The 24,279-nt window shown below is 40.6% G+C and overlaps 1 protein-coding gene across 2 annotated transcripts; it reads left to right on the forward strand.

Annotated features, from left to right (window-relative positions):
- The first annotated feature begins 321 nt into the window (after window positions 1–321).
- Window positions 322–5,373, forward strand: LOC117365798 (N-acetyllactosaminide beta-1,3-N-acetylglucosaminyltransferase 3-like). 2 transcript variants are annotated; one of them, XM_033956631.1, is made up of 2 exons: window positions 322–445; window positions 4,044–5,373. In XM_033956631.1, exon 2 carries the CDS (start codon window positions 4,051–4,053, stop codon window positions 5,218–5,220), a length of 1,170 nt encoding a protein of 389 aa, XP_033812522.1. In that variant the 5' UTR covers window positions 322–445; window positions 4,044–4,050; the 3' UTR covers window positions 5,221–5,373. The 2 variants fall into 2 exon arrangements, with proteins under 2 accessions (XP_033812522.1, XP_033812523.1); XM_033956632.1 differs by lacking the exon at window positions 322–445 and adding an exon at window positions 879–1,012.
- The last annotated feature ends 18,906 nt before the right edge of the window (window positions 5,374–24,279 follow it).

Below are 24,279 nucleotides of genomic sequence, written 5' to 3' on the forward strand. Positions count from 1 at the left end.
GTGATGTCATCACGGCGACATCTGCGCACTTCCAGGTGCCTCGAGTCGTGGCCACTACCTTTAGTGTGCCTCAGCTTGAGAAAGTTTAAGAGACACTGATGATTCATTTTGGCCATAAAAAGACTGACAAATATGCAAGAACGGTAGCCCTAAGTTAAATTTTAACCCCTCATAAAACAAGTATATTTCCTCCTACTGCAAACATCATAAAACTGACATTTAACAGCCCTATCTAACTTCGTTTTCCAATAGCAGAGCCTCGGGTGGGCCAATGCCTCTTATGTTAATTAACAGTATCCACCCAAAATGAACCAGTATATTTTTATTTTTAAAGAAATTCAAGCTTGTGGTGCAATCAGGTTGTAGAGGAGCCTCCAAAGCAAATCCACCCAGTTTCCGACATCATAACCTGGAATAGCAGCCCAAATATCTCCACAGTCAAAAGGTACGTTCGCTGTTTCAACACCCAGCTGAAGACAAACCGACAATGTCCAATCTCATTAATCTGTCAGGGAGTGTCAGTCCTCCTTCCTTGATGTTACTACATTTGGATGCAATGGCATAGCCAGAAGCCCATTGGGGGAGGGAAGGCAGGAGTGGATTGAGGGGATCATGTATTCTCCCCCTCCCCTCTGCATTAAACCATACCATGGCTAGCAGGGATGCCCAAGCCCTACCCGCTGAAGAGGTCTCCTGCAAAAGTCCCTGCACATGCAGCCAAAGCAGTCGGTGGTGTGCTTCGGCCGCTGATGCTGGCACTCCTCCGCACATGCTCAGTTCAGCATCGGTGGCTCATGTGCTCCAGCCAACTTGAGCTCAGCTCAGACAGCACAGACGGTGACTTGTGTAGGAGACCTTTTCAGCTGGCGGGATTTGTACATCCTTTCCAACCACTGAAGCAGAGGGTTACTTGAGACAAAGTGGGAGGGTCCAGACCCCCCATTGGCTGCTCCTCTTCTTGGCTGTGAGCTGCTGAGTGGTCCTGTGATTGAGAAGCTGTGAGGCACATATTGTAAGTAACCAACAATTGTAAGTAACCTAACAGCAGGGAAAGCGAAGGCGCACTTGTCAATGCACGGACCTCGGATTTTTAAGGACGTGCGGTTTTAGATCCGCGAGGTCCGCGTTTTACCCCTTCCCACCTAACAAGACTAAATATCAGAGTTTCGATAACTTAAAAATGACCATTGCTACTCCCAATTTCTGTAGCACTACTACACGCAGGCAGAGCTGCACAAACCCATTAGAGATGGTCCTTCTTGACAACATTTACAATCAAGACACAGGACAAATTAGAAAAATCTTTTTATTAAAAGGAATTATGATGTCAACTATATTTTAGTCTTTGAATGCTAGTTTTATGGCTGGATCTTTCTTTAGTATTGTATTAAGAAAAGGCTAACACCACACTATCTTTATGATATCTGAATAGCATCATAACAATAAAACACCACACTATCTTTATAATATCTGAATAGCATCATAACAATAAAACACCACACTATCTTTATAATATCTGAATAGCATCATAACAATACCAAGAAACCATTAGGGAGAGTGTGGTGCAATGGTTAAATTTACAGCCTCAGCACCCTGAGGTTGTGCTGCTCCTTCTGATTCTGAGCATGTCACTTAATCCCCCATTGCCCCAGGTACGTTAGATAAATTGTGAGCCCACTGGGACAGACAGGGAAAAATGCTTGAGTAGCTGAATAAACTCATGTAATAATAATAATAATTTTATTTCTTATATACCGCTATACCATAAGTTCAAAGTGGTTTACAACAAGATTCATGCAATGAGAGTATGCGATGTTTACAACAAGAAACATATGTTTACAACAAGATACATGAGTTCAGAGCAGTTTACAAGAAGATACATGCAATGGGGGTAAGAGGAGTAATGGGAAGAGAAAAGAACTTTCAGGGATACAAAATTACAAATGGAAGAGACTCAAATTGTGTTAAAGTGATTTTCTGAAGTCAGCGTATGAAGTGGCCTCGAGTATGGGTTTTACGAGCCATGTGTTCAGTTTAGCTGCCTGGAATGATAGGATTCTGTCAAGGAACTTCTTGTAGTGACATGATTTCAGAGATGGGTAATTAAAGAGATTTATTCTGCGAGAGCTCTTATTAGGGCAGTTGAGGAAGAATTGGGAGGCGAGGTAAGTTGGTAGCATCCCAAAGACCGCTTTGTAGCTGATGCAGGCAAGCTTGAAGAGTATTCTGGATTCCACCAGCAACCAGAGGAGTATCTGGAAGTATGGGGTGATATGTTCCCATTTTTTTAATCCAAAGATGAGTCGGACTGCAGTGTTTTGAATTAATCTTAGCTTGTGAAGTGTCTTCTTATAAGCTCCCAGATATATAATGTTGCAGTAATCCAGCGTACTCAAGATGGATGATTGTACAAGTAATCGAAAGGATGATTCATCGAAGAATTTTTTGATGGTACGGAGCTTCCATAGGGCTGATATACTTTTCTTGAACATTAGATCTGTATGCTTTTCCAGGGTTAGGTGTCTGTCAAGGGTAACTCCTAGTATTTTTATAGTTTGGTCAATTTCGTAATCTCGGCCATTCACGTGAATCGTGTTGTCTTTTATCTTTTCATTGGGAGATGCCAGGAAAAATTTAGTAAACCGTTCTGAGTTCCCCTGGAAGGACAGTATAGAAAATTGAATGAATAAATAAAATAAACCATAGAAAGTGAGACTAGTGTCTTCCTGTTTTTCTCCTAGGACAAGCAGGATGAGTCAGCCACATATGAGTGTTGTCCCAACAGCTCCCAATCTGTTTTTATCCTCCCACTTAATGTCCACTGCCACTTACATGCCATGAAGTTTCTTTGAAGGTTTAGTGACTCGACGCACAGGGCAGGAAAGACATAACTCTCTAATTCTCCTTTCAGATCCTGATCTCCAATGTATGCAAATATTTCTTTTGTATATTCTTTTTGGGTATTCTAGAAATCCAGCACCAGGCAGATTTGTTTAAGGCTTACTTTTGCACTAAGGGGCTCGTTTTCAAAACACTTAGGGCTCCTTTTATTAAGCTGCGATAGTGGTTTTAGTGCGCGCTTAGCGTGCGCACTAGATGCTAACACCAGCATTGAGCTGGCGTTAGTTTTCCCGCATAGCGCGGGGGTTTGCGTGCGCTAAAAACACTAGCGCAGCTTAGTAAAAGGAGCCTTAGACTCCCAAAGAACCATAGTTTCTATGGTACTTTATGTGTCTAGGTGCTTTGAAAATTTACATTTTTTAAAAAGTTTACATTTTCTACAAGTTCCTATTACAGCAGATCTGTTGAAAAGGAGTATAAGACTTGGTGCTTGCCTGCTTGTTTCTGCCGTGGATAGAGAACGCTATTACAAGTTGTGTTGCGAGCCTACTTTGCACCTAATAGGGTGCACCTTCTGCCACCTTGGGACACATGTTCTGGCATTGCTCTACCATTGCGGCGCTCTGGAATCAACTTACTTCGTGGATTGTACAACTTTGGAATTGTTTCTGGAGACTGCAACCTAATTCTCTGTTTACTTTAACTTTTGCTATGGTCTCAGTCTGTGCAGGCTGTATTGCCTCTGCTCATAAAGCCTTTTATGTGGGTATTAAGGCAATTTTACAATGTTGGTTGACGTCCTCAGCTCCTACTTTTGCTCATTGGAGGATATTAATGATTCAGCAGGTTGGAATGGATAGACAGGCGATTGCAACTTGGGACTCTAGACAGTTTAATTTATACTTGAACTGTTGGATACCCTTTTGTGCTACTTTCACACACAGAGCTCTTAGTAGACTGTTGAACTAATTGAGACATTTCTTTGTTTGGTTTATAGCTGCTGTTCCGGGTGTTGTTGGGGGGGGGGGGGGGAGTGGAGGTTGTGCTAGTATTACTGTGTTTTTCATCTGTGTTGTATTGTTCTTTTGAAATTAATAAAAATGATTTTACTTAAAGTTTACAACATTTTTTAAAGAAGGTTGTGAAAGGCTCCCCGAGGTCCTGTTTTCCTGTTTCATATCTCCTCCTTTTCTTATTTCTAGAAATATAATGAGACGAAGCTGTCCAGAGCCTAAAATGCTGTTCCTGCTTATAATCTGTGTTTTCTGCCTCTTCCTACTCCGGCACCAAGGAGACCCTATCCAGAGATCCATATATGAAATTCCTGCAGTGCTACCTGTTGCACATCCAACACCTCCGTTTGCTAGCTGGGTTCCTAAACCAGTCCCAGAGTGCCGAGGGAACGCTTCTGCTATGGCCCTGAGGAGCTTTCGACAGCAACCAGCAAATATGAAGAACTTCCTGCGTTACAGACACTGTAAGGAGTTCCCCAGGATCCTAGATGTCCCCAACAAATGTGGGGGGGCTCAGGCCTCCAAAAATGTCTTCCTTCTCCTGGTCATCAAGTCATCCCCTATAAATTATGAACGACGAGAAATCATCCGTAAAACATGGGGTATGGAGAAGGCCTACCAGAGGGTTCAGGTCAGACGACTTTTCATTGTGGGGATTTCCTCTGACCTCTCGGAAGCTGAGAAGATCAACAGGCTCCTGCAATTGGAGACACAAGAGTATGGGGACATCCTGCAATGGAACTTCTATGACACCTTCTACAACCTGTCGCTGAAGCAGGTTCTCTTCTACCAGTGGATGGTGGAGACGTGTCCTGATGCTAGGTTCATCTTTAATGGTGATGACGATGTCTTTGTCAACACATACAATGTGGTCGAATACCTGCTAGGACTGCCTAGTACCAATGACATCCATAGTCATCTGTTTGTAGGCAGTCTGAACATTGGCATGCCACCTGTCCGTGAGGTAAACAGCAAGTATTATGTACCAAAGCAGCTTTTTTCATCTGATGCTTTCCTACCCTACTGTGGTGGAGGGGGAATTCTGATGTCACACTTCACAGCTCAGGCTATTTACAAGGCCTCACTGGACATCCAGCTCTTCCCCATTGATGATGCTTATCTAGGGATGTGCCTGGCCAAGGCTGGGCTCAGCCCTGCTTCTCATGAGGGCATCAGGACATTAGGTATATGGCTTCCCTCCTCCAAATTCAAGGCCTTTAATCCTTGCTACTATAAAGAACTGCTCATGGTGCATCGATTTGTGCCCTTTGAGACACTGGTGATGTGGAAAGCCATCCAAGATCCCAACCTCAACTGTGCACAGATAAATCAAATGAGTGCACAAAATGTGCAGGGAGGGATGTGACCTAGAGACTGAATGACTATGAGGGTTGCTTTCTCCCTTTGCCTCTTCACATGCGTTTTCTGGTTTGCCCTTAAAATCAACTCAGGAGTTTTTGATGATACAGCCTCAATTAATCAAATTCAGTCTTTTTCAGAATAAAACCCTTTTTAAAAATTGAAACTACAAGTTATATTGTCCGTATATTGTGTGTGAGTCATCCCTTGATTGATTCCTATTCTTCTTTCTCTGGATATAAAATTAATCAACAGAAAACTGAAGTACTACCTCTTAATATTCACTCCCACCCAGATTTAGTCCAACTTTATAATTTAATATGGTCTCCCTCTTCTATAAGATACTTAGGTATAGATTTATATACTACTTTTCCTGCCATTGTTAAGCATAACGGAGACAAGATCATAGCAGACACAATATCGTTATTAGAGTCCTGGCATCCCTTGCACCTTTCTTGGTGGCGACGTATCGAAACGATTAAAATGGTACTAACTCCTACAGTTAATTTTGTGTGATTCTGAATTCAGTATGATTCCGAATTTATTTCCGCCTTTTTTTTATGTCAGTTGAAAAACTTGTCTCTACCTTCATTTGGCAATGTAAACCCCCAAAAACTGCTATGAAAAAACTTAAAGATTCTAAGGAGAAAGCTGGGGTTTTCTTACCTGATTTCTTTGTTTATCACAAAGCATTTATCTTATAGCAAGCCAGCCATTGGTTTTCCTCCTCTCCAGATTACAGTCCCCTCTGGTTGCAATTAGAGCTTTCATTTCTTCCTACTTTGCCTGTCTAACAACACTACTGACATCTAACTTCCCTCTTAGGTAAAAAAAAATAATAATAATCCTGTTATAGCAGCCTCAATACAATGTCTATTATATCTAGACAAGCTTCTAGAGATCTCTATCCTTAACTCTGCCCAAACCTCTGTCTGGCATAACCCGCTTTTCCATATTGGTAATTCTCCCATTTACTGGTCCAACTGGGCACAGACTGGGATATGGTCTATTGGAGATATTTGCTATTCGGCTTTTCAGTTACTCTCTTGCTGATCTTCAAAGCAAGTTTGCTTTACCATCCTTGGCGTTCTACCAATGGCTACAGTTGTCTCGAACAATCAAAAAAAATCGAACATTCTCCCTACTCTTAATAAAAATATCCCTTCCCTGGCTCCTTTTTTTCACTTGTCTCCTTAAAACGTCAGCAACGTGCTCGACTTCAAGAGACGATGGGATAAACATGTGGGTTTGCTCTGGGGAAATGCTTAGGGGAGGGTTCTTTTAAGGGGAGGGCTCTTTGAGTGGGCAGACTTGTTGGGCCGTCAGCCCTTTTCTGCCATCATACTTTATGTATCTATGTAAAAGGGCATATAGCATCAACCATTTACAAGGTATTCATTAATTCTCAATTTAACAATCAATCCACATTACAAAGTTCCTGGTAAACGGACCTTAATTGTTCCCTTTCTGAGAAAGCCTGGTCTAGTTTTTGGGTCCAAAACCATAAGAACAATTACTTCAGCTAATTTATTGCAGGCCATGTTTTTCTTACACTACAGGGCAAACTGGACGCCCCAAAAATTGCGTATTGCCAGACTACTTCTGTCCAATAAGTTTTGGAATTGCAAATCTCTCCCAGGTACATTACTGCACATGGTTTTTGAATGTACTCATGTACATGACTTCTGGAATGCAGTCTGGTCTGTGATGCAGTCTATTTTTGACCTTCAAACTGCAATTTCCATTAATATAATCATATGTAAGTCTGAAGCTCCTTCTATTACAATTCCCAACTCTCACCATGCATTGTTCAACACTCTAATAATCATAGCACTAAGACTCATCCTATCCAACTGGAAATCCTTTGATTTCTTAAATGTTCATTTTTGGTGGCAGTCAGAATTACTACAAAATGACAAAACTACAAAGAAATGGACCGCCTTTGCCACAAACCTGCACTCTCTGTAGCCAAGCCTCTCTTCCCTGTATTATTGGTAGCTTTTTTTTTTTTTTTTTTTTTTGCTATATTTCAGGTCTCTTCTCTTATTCTTTTGGCCTTGGGGGGATTTCTCTCTTTTTTTCTTTCTTTTATCTCTCCCCCTTTTTCTTTCTCCCTTTCATAATACATATATAATGTTTGAATTAAATGGATAGGAGAGTTCAGTTTATGGTATTTATGTTATCACTTTTATGTTTCATATACTGTACTTCCATCCATTCTAATGCAAGGTTTTCTTGCCTTGAGTTTTTTCTTTTGTATTTTGATAAAAATCTTCAATAAAATTTCATGGGAAAAAAAAGAATTTGCTTTAATGATTCTCTTTCTGATACAGATTGTAAATTGTTAGATTCTCTATAAGCTATTGCCTTGAAAATATTATGCGCTTCTTGGAAAGACTGGAAACACCTGTCATACGATAAATGGTAGAATTTGATATGTTTAACTTACAGATATGAACACTATATTGCCAAAAAGAATAATTCCATACAATTTCATATATAAATGGTCTGTATTGAAATTGTTTATTTCTTCATGTGATGTAACATAGTTCTTGCTCTGCTGATGCATATGTTTTGATCATTTTGCCTGATAATTACCCTCCCTTCCATTTTTCCGTCTGTTCAATTCTGCTTAATGTATTGTGAGAACATGGATTGTACCTTTTGTACTGTTAATCTATCTATAAATAAACTAAGACTAAAATAAAATAATAAAATACAAATTTCAATCATATAATTCACTGATAAATATGATCAAAAAGAATTGTCTTCAAATGCTTTCTAAAACTGCAAAACTCCAGGCAGGGTTCTGACCTCTACAGGCAGAGCATTCCACAAGCCCATACCTTGAATTGAGATAATTAAATGCCAATTTGTCAAAGTTTTCACAGATTTGAATGATTTAACTTCCAATAACAGCTTGTCCTCAAAACGAAAGGAACGTGAAGAATGGTATTGTTGAAACAAAGAAGCCAACACAGGTGAACTGTTATCATTCAACACCTTAAAAAATGAGGCATATTACTTTAACCTCTTTTTTGCGCTTGTAGTGGCACCAGTGCAGGTCCCGAAGGACAGGTGTAATATGTTCCGATTTAGACACATTAGCAAGCAGCCTTGCAACAGCAGCATTCTGAATCGATGCCCGTATCATGTATTTTGGTAAACCAAGATACAGGGAAGTGCAGTAATCAAAAGTTGGTGATCGGATGATAGCAGGAATACGTATATTGGATGATGTTATTTCTAATGGTGCTATGCTTGAATTTTCACAGTTGCAACATAAGTTTGGACTTAATAAATCAGAAAATTTTAATGGATGCAACTGAAGCATGCCATTCAGGCGGGGTTCTCTGATTGGAAAAACCTTAATAATCATGGAGTTTCTTTGTTTTCAGACAGACTTCTTGGGTCACCAGGCCGCCCAGTGGTATAAATTATTAAATGGATTTACTAAGAAATTAAAAACTGGTTTAAGAGATATTTGGAGCATTGAGATTAAGCATGAAATTACTGCATCTCAATGGCCACGAATTTGGTCTTGTAGGATGAAATGTACGGTGTCAGCATCTATGAGACAAACTTGGTTTTTTCTGTTACATAGAGCGTTATGGACCCCTGTTAGGTTGCAAAAATTAGATAGTTATTTGTCTAATAGATGCTGGCATTGTCATTTAGAAGCAGGAACTTTAGATCATTTATTGTTTCATTGTCCATATATTATGAATTTTTGGAAATCAATTTGGGACCAAATTAATAATTTATTAGAGAACCCAGTGGCATTATCCTATGATACTGTGATATTTGGTATGGATATGAGAGCAAAAAGTCAGATTTCTACGAATAACAATAAATTATTACTAATAATGACAGGGGTTGCCATTCAACAAATCACATATAATTGGAAAGACTGGAGGAGATTAAATTATAACTTTTGGTGGAATTCTTTATGCCATATCTATAAAATGGAAAGATTTACTGCGTTACAAAAGGGATATTGTAAGAAATTTCAGGATGTATGGAAACCATTAACAAAATATTGTCAGGATTAAGTAAAATTATTTCCCTTATGTTTATTAGTTTATGAGGTAGGGAGGGGGGTATTTTATTATTACATATATCATACAATAATGGAGTATATGGTTGGGGGGATGGGCGAGGGATAGGGATAAGAATATATGTAATATACCAATGATTGTTTATAAGTGATGTATTTATTGTTTCTGTGAATGAAAATATTAACACTTAATGTAATTTGTGAAAATGAATAAAGAATTATAAAAAAAAAAAAAAGTTGGTGATAACATTGTGGCCACAACAAAGCGAAAATTATTTGCAGATAAATGGTCTTTTAGCCTCCTCGGAATTCTCACCAAAAAAATACCTTAGATGCCACCATTTTTATCTAGGGCTTGAATGACAAAGTGGATTCAAGGAATATTCCCAGACATCTACATTGATAAAGTATGGGAATTTTGACATTATTGAAAGACACTTTGGAAGGAAACTCATCCAATTTTGTACTTTGGCCTAATAATAAAATCTGAGTCTTGCTAATGTTAAGCTTTTTAGATGGTTTCTAAACATCTAATTGCCAACTGCCTGAAAACAGCCTGTCAAATAAGCAAAGGCTTCTGAAACTGACCCCAATTAGAACCGCAGACCATATCATCGGCACATAGCTGATAACTATCACCTAACTTGCAAAGAGGTAACATACAGATGTTAAACAGGGCTGCGGACAAAGCTGATCCTTCAGGCATATCTCCAGCAATTGGAAACCAATTGGACTAGTCATCTGACAACTGATTTTAAAAACTCCTATCTGAATGGAAAGAGCTAAACTATCCCCACACCTTTCTACCAATGCTCAATGATCTTAACCTCAACAACAAAATTTGATGATTGATGTAAAATATTTGGCTCTGTATTAATAACTTTTAAGTATTTAAACGTCTATATCATATCTCTAGCCCCAAAAGTCCAAAAATTGTCCTGGTTGTTTTGTCCTCCTACTGTATAGGGAGATAATTTTAGGTATTCTGTGACGAAGATTAATATATGCTATTATTTTCACAGCTCTGATTTGATATTAATAGTGATGACGATAATTAAATTAAATTATAATGAAGTGCTCAGACCTTATAACCTGATATATAGTGATATCACTACTTTGAGGTTAACAAGGGGACCATCATCGCCTTCACCTGTCCCCTGCCCACCCTTGATGAACAAAAACTACTGTCAGATAATCTCAATTTACTTATCTGAATGGGGTAGGTTGTTTTGTAAAATATTTTATTATCACTGTAAAATGTCCAAGTGCTAAGCCTGCTCCCAAACACACCTCTATCACGCCCCCTTCAGATTTAGATGCACTGGAGACAAAAAGATCTGAAAGACGTCTAGAAAGTCAATTTCAAAAGAGCCCAGTTTGATGTTTTGACTGCTAAGAAGTTCAAGTGCCGTTTTATGCCATCTTTTGGATGTCTTTCTTTTTTGAAAATGAGCCCCTTAATAAAACCAAACAAGCAAACAAAACTCCTAACTTCTTTATTTGTCCTGTTTGTCTATCTTGAATTTATCAAACGTTCTGTTGAGCTGGATTATCATACACATGTAACATAGAAACATAGAAACATAGAATATGACGGCAGAAAAGGGCTGTAGCCCATCAAGTCTGCCCACCTTAATGACCCATCTGTACATCAAATAGTGTTATAGAAACAAGTTGCAGAAAATGTTGCCTAGCTCCTGGAAATTCTGTTTCTTAGCTATACCCCATTAATAGCAAAAACTCATGTTAGCTAATGTTTCTTTGCCTTAATGAAGGCTTTATTTATGATATGGATTGTGTTCACTATACATTATTTTATTCAGTTGTCTATATTGTTCTCCCCAGGGAACTCAGAATGTTTACATGAATTCATTCAGGTACTCAAACCTATTCTCTTGTCTGTCCTGGTAGGCTCAGAATCTATCTAATGTACCTGGGCTAATGGGGGGGACTGAGTGACTTGCCTAGGGTCACAGTGAGCAGTGTGGGTTTAAACCCACAACCCCAGGGTGCTGATCTTTAACCATTGTGCCACACTCTCCCCCATCTGTTTGAATTTGTAGCAGATGCCATAATGGTTCTCATGCAGAGTTTGTATTATGGCAAAATATTAACAGCTCCCACCCATCACTCCTGAGAAGCTAAAAATGCAACATGTACTCATATCTAGAAAAGTTATTCCTAAACAGGGCTGTTGTGAACACATGCTCACCTTTTTCTATTGGATAGGAGGAGCTGTACTCAGATCTTAAAGTTTAGATCACAGAAACATAGAAATCTGATGGCAGATAAAGGCCAAATGGCCCATCCAGTCTGCCCATCCGCAGTAACCATTATTTCTTCCTCTCTAAGAGATCCCACCTGCCTATCCCACGCTTTCTTCAATTCAGACACAGTCTCTGTCTCCACCAGATCTTCCGGGATTCTGTTCTAACGCCCTTTCTGTAAAAAAGTATTTCCTTAGATTACTCCTGAGCCTATTACCTCTTAACTCATTCCAGAGCTTCCTTTCCAATGAAAGAGACTCGAATTGTGTGCATTTACATCACATAGGTATTTAAATGTCTATATCATATCTCCCCTCTCCCACCTTTCCTCCAAAATATACAGATTGAGATCTTTAAGTCTGTCCCCATACATCATATGATGAAGACCATGCACCATTTTAGTAGTCTTTCTCTGGATCGACTCCATCCTTTTCATATCTTTTTGAAGGTGCGGCCTCCAGAATTGTGCACAGTATTCTACATAAGGTCTCACCAGAGTCTTATACAGGGGCATCAATACCTCCTTTTTACTACTGGCTATACCTCTCCCTGTGATTATGCTGCCCGATTCACGATTTGAATCGGGTCACCGATTCAAATCAGGTGAATCGATTCGAATCGGTTCATTTTTGCTAAAAAACGGACTCACCGATTCAGCTTCAAGACGATTTTCACGCCGCCGGCTGCCGGACTCTACCCATCTAATGTAACTTCCAGTTTTGCGAAACCGGAAGTTACATCGTAAGAAACGAAAGTAGTGGGAGAGTCAATCGGCGAACGAGCGGACCTCATGCAGCAGACCTCGGCAGCAGCAAATACTATTTTTGGCTGGCTTTCCCCACATTTCTCCTCTCTTCCCCGTGATTTAATATCCAGTCCAGTAAGTAAATGAATCAGAATGGGGGCTGGTGAGTCTTAGGGGCTGGGGATGGAAGCTGAAATCGGCAGGGGGGCTGGGGATGGAAGCTCAGAATCGACAGGGGGGCTGGGGATGGAAGCTGAAATTGGCAGGGGGCTGGTGAGTCTTGGGGCCTGGGGATGGAAGCTGAAATCGGCAGGGGGGCTGGGGACGGAAGCTGAAATCGGCAGGGGGGATGGAAGCTGAAATTGGCAGGGGGGCTGGGGATGGAAACTGAGAATCGGAATGGGGGCTTGTGAGTCTTGGGGCCTGGGGATGGAAGCTGAAATCGGCAGGGGGGCTGGTGAGTCTTGGGGCCTGGGGATGGAAGCTGAAATTGGAAGGGGGGCTGGTGACTCTTGGGGGCTGGGGATGGTAGCTGAAATCGGCAGGGGGGCTGGGGATGGAAGCTGAAATCGACAGGGGGGCTGGTGAGTCTTGGGGGCTGGGGATGGAAGCTGAGAATCATTTCTGTAGGCTTTCAGAAATTTGCTTAATTATCTACTCACACAGAAAAGCAGTAAAAGTCAATAGGTTCTCTGAGTGGGAACAACCTGTTTGATCTTACACTCGTGTGATTGACCAATTGTATATAGCTGTTTAATTTATCACTTTGATTAATTTGAGCACACGTGAGGTGTCCTATGATGGTGTGCACTGCAGGCAGAGGGTGACTAACCTGTGCCTTATTGTGTAAAGCGCTGGAGAATTCTCTCCCCTCGCTTACCTCTCTCGCTGAGGACACCCTGCTTCAGTATAATCATTTATATGATTTATCTTATAAACATTATTACGTGGTCTTTTCCTCAAGTGCTGAGACATCAGGTTGTTCCCACTCGGAGAACCTATTGACTTTTACAGTGAATCGAATCGAAAAATTGATTCAACAGGGTGAATCGAATTGAATCGAAATATTTTTCTCTGAATCGGGCAGCACTACTCTGTGCACCCTAGCACCAGGGCCGGATTAATCAAAAGGCCCAGTAGGCACGTGCCTAGGGCCCGAAACTGTGAGGGGGGCCCGATGAAGGAGGGCGACTCACTTTGCCATTTTTTTAAACAGCAACGGCTCCCTCCCGGTATCAACTGCAACGCGCCCCCCCAGCAACGGCAACCCCCCCCCCCCCCCGCAGCAATGGCAACGTGGCCGGATCTGTTACAGGAAGGTTCCGCGATACTGCTTCTGCTGGTCCATCCCCCTCTGACATCACTTACTTGCTCCGGAAGAAGTGACGTCGGAGGGGGATGGACCGGCAGAAGCAGTCATCATGGGACCTTCCTGTAACAGATTTGGCCTCGTTGCTGTGCTGTGGGGGAGGGCCCATTGCCATTGTTGCGGGGGGACCATTGCTGTGGGGGGGGCCCATTGCCGTTGCTGCGGGGGGGGGGGGTGTTGTGTTGCTGTGAGGGGGTAACCTGTTGCCATCAGCTGTTCTAATGCTGCTTTCGGGCAAAGGAGCTCAGTGGGCAGAGCCGGCAGCTGCAGTGTTTGGAGGGGGACAGAGAAAGGAGCATAGAAGGGTGGTGGAGGGAGAGAAAGGGGGCAGGGTGGTATGGAAGGGTTGTGAGAAGGATGGTATGGAAGGGTGGTGGAAGGAGAGAAAGGGGTTGATGGAATTGGTGTGCAGGGGAAGGGGAGAGATATAAGGGGAAGGATATTGGATGGAATTGGGTTGTAGGGAAAGAAAGGGGGCAGATGCTGATGGAATTGGGGTGCAAGGAAAGGGGAGAGAGACATAAGGCGGAAGGATCCTGGATGGAACTGGGTTGACGGCAGAGAAAGAGGGCAGATGCCGATGGAAGTGGGAGGAAGGGAGAGGAGAGAGTGAAATGCCTGACAATGGGGGTGTGGGAGAGGGAAGGGGAGGAGAGGAGAGGAGAGAGATGCCAGACCATTGGAGGAGGGAAGGGAAGATGATGGATGTCACACCAGTGGGGGGGGGGGGGTGGAAGAAAAGATGGAAGGGAGAGGCAGACAATTTCTGGAAGAGGCACAGAAGGACAGAAGATGAAAGGAAGAGAGTGACAAGAAGATGAGGAGAGCAGAAACCAGAGAAGACAATGGTAGAAAATATATTTATATGTATTTATTTTTTTGCTTTAGGGAACATGTATTGCTGTTTCTGTGGTGTTGCATTGTATGCAGAGTCCAGCTTCTTGGTGGTTTTATTTAACCTTTGTCTACGTATTTCTATTTTATCCCCCCTTTTACAAAACTGTAGAGCATTTTTTAGCGCTGGCCATGGTTAAAAATCATACTACAGTTTTGTAAAAGGGGGAGAGGTTAGTTTGTGATTACAAATTCCATACTAGGCGAAGGTGTTTTCTGTGTTCTGTTTGAATGAAAGACATGGTTTTTTGTTACCGTTGACTAGCCTTGTTTGGCGAAATGCATCAGGCATAGTTCTTGATAGCACCTTGAATTAACCTGATTTGAATCTCCTTATTTTTTGCCAATCTTCTTTTGTTTCATGCTGGATTCTTTAGTGGACTGCTTGCCTTGTTGTTTCGTTGCAAGTTAACATACATGGAGTAGAACGTACTAGAGGAGTTACAGATTTGGTTGTATATACATATGGGTTACAGTTGGTTGATGTAGAGTGAGGCAGTTGAGAGGCGTTGTAAACTTGGTTATTAATATAGACATATTTCGGATAGTATTACTGCTTTACAAATATTTGAACACTTTTATATATGCATGGAAACGGTTCATAGTTAAAGTCCTGGGTAAGTAGGGAAGGAAGGGGGATTTGTTCAGAGATGTTTGGGGGTTGCATAGAAGAAAAACTGTGCACTGGTATGCTAATCTTTGTTTGTTTTGAATTTTTTTAAAAAGAAGAAATACAAGTGGAAATAAAGAAGTAAATAAGAAAACAGATAAATGGGGGTGGGATATGGATGGGGCATGGGCAGGCCAGGGCCAGGGGGACCTGGGTACTTGGGTGCCTAGGGGCCCTCGAATAATTAATCCTACCCTGCCTAGCACCCTTCTAGCTTTCACCGTCACCTTTTCAACTTGTTTGGCCACCTTTTTATTTTTTTTTTATTGATTGATTTTATAAATATTCTGTTCCAGTATCTATATATAAAGGAAAGAGAGATTAACACATACATAAAAATAAACAAAATTCCTTATAAATTAAACAGTCTCTCTAATAAAGTCAACAATATGAGAAAAGCAATTCACATTGCATCATGGGAATTGATGAATATCAAGAAAATATACAATACTACTACGACAAAGCGGTGCTACATCTTCTAGTTAAGGACTAAGTCCACGTGGGGGTACTGGGAGGGACAACTCCTTTCCTCTTTAGGAAAAACCGTAACTGAACAAGGTAAAAAAAAATATATGAATGTTGGTCCAAAAGGATCAAACATTTACAAGGTTAACTAAGCTGAAATTTAGCACCCAAAGACAGTACGGATTGTCTCAATTGCAGGAACCCTTTCCTTCTAGTCTGAGTTAGATTTGAATTGACCATACCAGAAGGAGGACAGATTCCAGCGGTCCCCATACTGGAAAGGCCAGCAGAGTTCACGTTGGAGTCTATCTGGAAGGCATTAGACTCCCTATACCAGTTAAGTGCAAGAACGCTACCTCTAGTCAAAGAACAAGAGAAGAAAATTGAATCCTTACTGGAAGGAATGAAGAATCAAGGGGTAAGAATGGATTCCTTGGACCAACAGGTTCAAGGGATACAAAAATCTCAAGTTACCTTAACGCAAGATAGACAATTGTTAGTAAGGAAAGTTGAAAATATGGAAAACTATACTAAAATGCTAAATTTAAGAATTCTCAACTTTCCTAAAATACTGACAATATCTCCTAGAGATTTATATAATAAATTCCGTAAGGAAGTATTTAAATATCCTGATTCGGGACTTCCACTTACATAAAATATATTTCCTTCCAGTATCAAAGAAGGTTCCACAACCTGAGGTGTTACCTGACCCAGCGAACGTAATGGATTTAACAAGAATATTGGAAACTTCAGTGGATGAAGCCATCTCGTACTCCACACTTCTGGTGACTTTTGTCTTTCAACAAGATAAAGAAGCGCTTCTTAGGCTGTTTTTTAAGCTTAAAGAGGTGACCTTTATGGATTCTAAGATATCCATGTTCCCAGACATTTGTTTGGCCACCGTAAGATCATCACATACAATCACACCCAAGTCCCGCTCTTCTGTCATGCACATAAGTTCTTCACCCCTTAAACTGTACCGTTCTCTCAGGTTTTTGCATATTCCAACTCATGGACCAGGACACCAGATAAATAAGGAAGGGATTGAGAACCAGTAGTCAATTTCTTAAAGCATAGGTCCCTTGAGGGAGGGAAAAAAGCAAATGAAAAGACCCCAGATTCATGACAACCAATTCCAGATTGGGGACCTGGCAAATTTACCACTGCTGAGGTTATACAACTAAGCTGTTTTCCTATAACATATGAAACAGCAGGGAGTTATAGAAAGTTTGAGAGTTTCTAGGGTTATTCTTGGACTTCATAGTCAACAGACCTTTTTGGTGCAACATCTGTAAACAGCAAAGCTTACATTGGCTGTAGCTTAGAAGTCTGGATGTCCCTTTGTTGTCTAAGTGGAGAGTTAGATTGTATTGAGTTTATAAAATGGAGACATGGACAGCTATTAGATGTAAAAATTTGTCTAAATGGGAGAAAATATGAGGTTTCTGTTTGTGCCTTAAATTTTGCGGGTGAAAAAGGTTTGTGCCTAGTAATTTCTTTTTTTTTTTTTTTCAACCTTTATATTTTTCTGCTGGAGCAGTTTGGGTCTGGAATTTTGTATGTGAGAGATTGCTTTCTCCCAACTCCATTTCCTTGCTCTTTCCCAACTCCATTTCCTCGCTCCCTTTTTTTCTGCTTATTTTACCCCTTCCCCCCCACTTTTACAAAGCCGCCATAGGCTTTTTTATTGCTGGCCATGACAGTATTAGCTCTGACACTCATAGGAATTCTATGAGCATTGGAGCTAATACTGCCATGGCCAGCGATAAAAAAGCCTAACAAGGCTTTATAAAAAGGGAGGGGGGAGGGGTAGTTAGTTTTATGTGGTTGATGTAAAATTCTTTAAAATATTTGGAGTTTCCTACAATGTGAAGAATATACTTAGAATTGTTCAGGGCATTGTAGATATTGTAACTGTTCTCCTTTGATGTGTGTAATAAAGACTCCTTGTTTAAATAACATTAAAAAAAAGGTTCAGTGTTTCTAATACATCTGCCTTGAACTGGGCCTCAGTAATAGACATGAGGCTCTAAGGCAGGGGTCCCCAAAGTCCCTCCTTGAGGGCCAAATCCAGTCGGGTTTTCAGGATTTCCCCAATGAATATGCGTTGAAAGCAGTGCATGCACATAGATCTCATGCATATTCATTGGGGAAATCCTGAAAACCCAACTGGATTCAGCCCTCAAGGAGGGACTTTGGAGACCCCTGCTCTAAGGCATAGATGAACAGGGCCAAGATTATGGGAAGTGCTATACGAAATGGATCTTAAGTTAGAAATGTTATTAGGAGTTGGAAGCTTAGAGACTCTGTCCCAGATGATGCAAGCTCATACTTTCTACAGCCAAACTAACATGCAATATGCAAGATGTTGCTAATGTGAACCTAAACACTACTTTATGTTAATTTTAACACATCTTTAAAAAGTTAATAGATTGGAAAACCTAGGACACAGTGAAGGTGTATAGCTGTGACTACAATTTTAAAAGTCTAATTCATGTTGGTCAGTACAGTTTAAATTGAATAGAATGAACTAGTAATCAATAGTACTTGGCCGTGCTCAGGAATACTGCTTTACTGGGTACAAATTTCACCCAGACTCTTGGAAGGAATAAACTGGGGGGGGGGGGGGGGGAGCTTGTATAATCTTCCAGGTAACATGGTGGCATATACGAGGAAAGAAGGCTAAGAGACTGTTAAATGGAAATAAATCTCACTCATGATCATCCGCTCGGATGCAGTCTGAGTCATGTAAAAAAGAGCAGATTTAATAGGCTGCTGTCTACATTATCACTTACTATACATTTTTAGAAGTCACTCCACTTAACATCCACCATTCCTTTCACAGATAAGCAAGCCTGTGGTATAAGTCAGCTTTAAATTGGTTATAGCGTTTTTCTACAAGGTCATTGCAGGATACCAATTTAGTACCTTTTTTAATTTACTTTATTAGATCCCATCGAAGGCAGAAACATTCTACTAACCTTGCCTTTAAACTCATCATTTCCACTTTGGTAACTCCTTGCCCCTTCAATACCAACATTGAACACAAGGTGGCAGATAACACCAACAATAAAGACAGATTATTAGTTCTATTCTTTTCATGTTCTATTAACTGTCTTTTCATGAAAAGATTAACCCAAAGTGGATTATAATACAGTGTACAGCAGTGAACTCAAACTCAAACCCTTTGCAGGGCCACATTTTGGATTTGTCGGTACTTGGAGGGCCTCCGAAAAAAAATAGTTAATGTCTTATTAAAGAAATGACAATTTTGCATGAGGTAAAACTCTTTATAGTTTATAAATCTTTCCTTTTGGCTAAAGTCTTAATAATAATATTGTAATTTATAGCTAAAGACATATTTGATCAAGAAATTATTTTATTTTACTTTTGTGATTATGATAAACATATCGAGGGCCTCAAAATAGTACCTGGCGGGCCGCATGTGGCCCTCTGGGCCATGAGTTTGAGATCACTGGTGTATAGTAATAATGGTGTCAGGTCAAAAGCGCGCCGGGACAAAGGCGCACCCAGACAATTGAGCGCAGCGCGGAGGCACACACCGCTCAAAATTACTGCTTTTAGGGCTCTGACGGGGGGGCGTGGGGGGGAACCCCCCCACTTTACTTAATAGACATCGCGCCACGTTGTGGGGGCATTGTGGGGGGTTTGGGGGGTTGTAACCCCCCACATTTTACTGAAAACTTCACTTTTTCCCTGTTTTTAGGGAAAAAGTTAAGTTTACAGTAAAATGTGGAGGGTTACAACCCCCCAAACCCCCCATAATGCCGGCGCGATGTCTATTAAGTAAAGTGGGGGGTTCCCCAACAAAAACCCCCATCGGAGCCCCTAAAAACTGTAATTTTCTTCGGCGCGCGCCTCCGTCTTGCGCTCAGTTGTCGACACGCACCTTTGTCTTTCGCGCCGTTGTCTATGAACCAGTAATAATAATAATAATAATAATTTTATTCATATATACCGCCATACCGAAAAAAACTACAGATATAGGGAGAGGGAGGAGGGCGACGATGATGAGACCCAACCAGCAAGAAGGATTGGGCATCCCTCCTGCCATATTTTTTAGCGTGGTGGGGGGAGTGTGGGGTTGCAGGAGGAAGTGGGCATCCCACCTGTCATGTGTAGGTTGCCGCATGCCTGGGGGGGAGGGGGGTTGACAGGTCTGCCTGTTTTGGGGTTTTTTTTATTTTTTTTATGGGGCAGATATTTTGCATGTATAATACACGCAAAATATCTGCCATGGAAAAAAAAAGAGAAAAACCCCAGACAGACCTGACAGTAACATAGTTTACTGTATTTCAGTTTCCTGAGTCATCAAGTATTAATGTCACATGGGTCGACTATACTAACCTGGCAAAGAAACTAGTCAGAGCCACGTTACATGGAGCTACGTTATTAGAGTACTGCAAAAAAGAATTCATCCCTAGAGGTTTGAGAATTGTAAAAGCACCTACCTTATTTACAGATGATTCCACTTTTTTGACACAATGGGCAGGGATCTTAAACAAATGCTCTCTAGATCTTATGGTACTCATTATTGAAAAGACCCGAGTAGCTACTGAATCTATACAGTTTGATCTTGACACTAAACTAGGAGAGTTGAAAAGCAGTTTAGACATTGACACATTTAACACAGAACTTACGGACACTCAGAAGAAAATCGATTTATTCAAAGCGAATCTACAGAAAAATAAAATTAAAAAATTTAAACGAGATGAAGATGATTATGCCAAAAAACGAGTTTATCCCTGGTTAACTAATCCCTCTAAACAGCAAAAAAGAGGAGATTTTGATTCCTCTGATCCTTCAGAAGGGGGTTCTTTATCTAATTCTGAGGAGGATTTTTTAGATCAGGACAGCACAGGAGGGGTAGGTCAAAACCGAACACGAGGGAGACAAAGAGGACGGGGCACAAAACAACCAACGTCACGACCACAACGAAACAAATCAAAGAAGGCTCAGAACAAGTAGTGTTCAATCTCTCTTCATACAGTTTGAGTCCTATTGAAACATCGGTTTTGTCCAGGGGACTTACATTTGTCCCTGTTCAACCTTTAAAAGAATTCCAATTACGGGTGGACATTGAAAAGTTCTTTAGGAAACTACATTTAAAAGAATTTTTCACTCAACACTCCTTTACTAACACTGATAGTTCTATAGTTAGTTTGAAATCTACATGGACTCCTCCTACTCCTCCTAGTGCACATTTACAGCTCTATAAAGAATTAGTAATTAATAACATCAAAAAAGTTACCAAAACTAAGAAATACCAACCATACAATCTCTCACGGGAAGAGTATATGGCTTTAAAACAACTTAGGTCAAATCGTACAATTAGGATTTGCAGGGCAGATAAGGGTGGAGCAGTGGTAGTTCTGGACATGGCAAAATATAAAACTGAGGTTTCTAGGTTATTGAGTGTATCCACAGATTATAAGGAGTTGACAACCGATCCAGTGTCCGATCTAGCCTCTGAAATACAGCAATTGACATCTTCAGCTGTAGAGGAAGGCTTTCTGACTTTAAAAGAACATGCCTATTTAAACAATCAAAATCCCAGAACTCCTGTCTTTTATATCTTGCCAAAGATACATAAAAGTTTGATTGACCCTCCAGGTCGTCCCATTGTATCCAGCAGAGGTTCCATTCTGGAACCCTTATCATCCTTTGTTGATTTATTTCTCCGTCCCATTGTATCACAAGGCTTCTCCTACTTAAGGGACTCTTCTCAATTTTTGACTAAACTCTCTGACATTAACAACCCTGAAGACATTACATTTTTTGTCACGTTAGACATGAAATCTCTTTATACTGTAATTCCTCAGGATGAGGCTCTCATTGTTGTTGAGGAATTTCTCCTCAACAACGCAAGTAATGATAGGATTCCTGTCCAGTTTATAATAAAACTATTATCTTTAGCCATGAAGAGAAATTATTTTAGATTCATGGACAGGTTTTTTCAGCAGATATCGGGGGTAGCCATGGGGGCAACCATGGCTCCCTCGGTAGCAAACCTTTTCATGCAAAAATTTGAAAATACCTGGATTATTAATAATCCTTTCTCAGATAAAATTGCTATATGGCTACGTTTTATTGATGACGTTTTTGTGGCCTGGAAAGGTTCTAAAAGTGATTTGGATGAATTTTTTGAATGGCTGAACTCCAGACATTGTGATATCGAATTTAGCATGACTTACCACTCCAGTCACATTTCTTTTCTTGATGTTTTTGTTATCAAAGAAACTGGTTCCATTAAAACCACAGTATATAGAAAAGACACTGATAGGAATACTTTTTTGGATTTTTCAAGTAACCATCCGAATCCTCTGAAGCGAAGTTTACCTACTTCTCAGTTCTTTCGTTATCGTCGGTTATGTTCCGACATGGAAGATTACAAAACAAAATGCAAACAACTATACTCCCGTTTAAAAAGCAGAGGATATCCTACTGGTGTTCTGAAAAAAGCGTACAAAAGAGCGAAATTCATCAATAGAGACCTTCTTTTCCTACCTCGTGAATCTGAATCTAGTGATAACATTGTTACATGCATTTTAGAATATTCTCCCAACATTAACATCATTTCCAAGATACTCAGACGTCACTGGACTATAATGGATTTTCATCCTTCATTGAGAGACACTCATTTCAGAATAGCGTACTCACGCCAGAAAAACTTCAAAGAACTTTTAAGTCCATCTGATATAAGAGATCCTTGTCTACCCGCCACACTTTCAACTGGTCATTTTAAATGTGGTAAATGTTCTATTTGCACCATTACTAAAGAACTGTCCAACGTCTTCATTCATCCATCCACCAATCAGAGTTTTTATCTGAAACATAGAACGTCCTGCACATCCACTTTTGTGGTTTATGTGTTCATGTGTTCATGTCCTTTAATTTATGTGGGTCAGACTACTCGCCCTTTTAAAACCCGAGTTATTGAACACAAGAGTTGTCTGAAGAACAATAGACTACAGGCACCTATGGTCACACATTGTTTGGAATTTAATCATCAGTTTACAGACTTAAAATGTTGTGTGATTGACCATATTCAGGAGGGCGTTCCGGACAGACAGCAGCGTTTACTAAGAGCGGAACAACAATGGATCCATAGACTGAAGAGTGAAGACCCGGATGGATTAAATTCGAGACTGGAATGGAGTGCGTTCTACTGATTATTCTCTACTTTCATGTATATTCATTTTTATTTTTCTGTTTCCCCGGACATAAAACTTTAAAATATTTAAATATGCGAGTTTAACACAAAGATTTTCTTCATTTACATACATACAAAATCAAATCAAAGAAAGAAAAAGTTTCTTTATCATAACATAATCTGTTCTGTAAGAGCTGGTTTTCCAACAGTAATAACCTTTTGTCTACTGTCACTTCCGGGTTCACTACCCGGTAGTGCTATATAAATCCCAGCTCTGCCATGGCACGGCCATCTTATGATCCTGAGATGCTGTTGCGTCCTATCTTAAGGTATGTCATTAAGGCTTCTTTTAGTTCTTTGGAAGCTGTGCATTTTTACCAGTTTACTGATTGAATTTTTGTTCTGATTCTGGTTCTTAGTTCTGATCGGATTTCTTTACACCCTGAGGCAGCAGACGAGTGAAACGCTGGCCATCGTCGGTGTACCGATCTACTAATCTAGATAAGTGGAGCGTTATCCTCTATCTTTTGCACCGCCGCCCTGCTTTAAGTTCTTCACTACGGGGAGCCGGTCTGGAGGTTTTTTGCCAGTGAGGTGTTACGTCCAACCACCTTGGACCACCATTGTGGTGGTGGAAGGGCTCCTATCTGAGGCTTTTTCCTCCAGTTAACTGTAACTCCCCTTTCAGAACGATAGCAGTGCTGCTTTTCTTTTGTTTGTGACATCTTTTCATTTCAGTGAAAGTGTTTGTTTATAATAGTATTGAATTTCACAATTCCGAGTTTTTTCTTGCAGTAACATAGTTTACGACAGGTCAACAGCAGTTGGGTTTTAGGATCGTAAAACCCGATGCAAAATAGCCAAGCAAATGTTAGTGAATCAATCACTTGGCTATTTTGCATGAGGTTTTACAAATTTGCATGGACGATCGAGTGGAAAAACAGGCGGTGGGCCGTTTTGTGAATCAGATCAGTTAGTAGCAATTGTCACTAAACCTGTAAAAACAGGTTTTGCGACGATTGCTGACTTTAGTGAATAAAGGCTTTGGATAGCTACACCTAATGCAACCAGCTAGAAACCGCTGCCCTCACCCCATCTGCTACACTAGTCTTTTACCCTTAATACAGCCAGAATACACTCAATTAGCTAACATAAGAGTTGCCATACTGGGACAGACCAAAGGTCCAGCAGGCCCAGTATCCTGTTTTCAACAGTAGCCAACCCAGGTCACAAGTACCTAGCAAGATCCCAAAGAGTAAAACAGATTTTGTGCTGTTTATCCTAGGAATATGCAGTGATTTTCCCCAAGTCCATCTTAGTAAAAGCTTCTGGACTTTTGTTTTAGGAAATTATCCAAACCTTTTTTAAACCTTGCTAAGCTAACTGCTTCCACCACATGCTCTGGCAATGAATTCCAGAGTTTAA

The sequence above is a fragment of the Geotrypetes seraphini genome, chromosome 8, assembly GCF_902459505.1.
Source record: "Geotrypetes seraphini chromosome 8, aGeoSer1.1, whole genome shotgun sequence".
Lineage (NCBI taxonomy): Eukaryota > Metazoa > Chordata > Amphibia > Gymnophiona > Dermophiidae > Geotrypetes > Geotrypetes seraphini.

Coding starts and splice junctions, on each gene's coding strand:
- LOC117365798 (XM_033956631.1), top strand. CDS start 4,051: ATGAGACGAAGCTGTCCAGAGCCTAAAATGCTGTTCCTGCTTATAATC.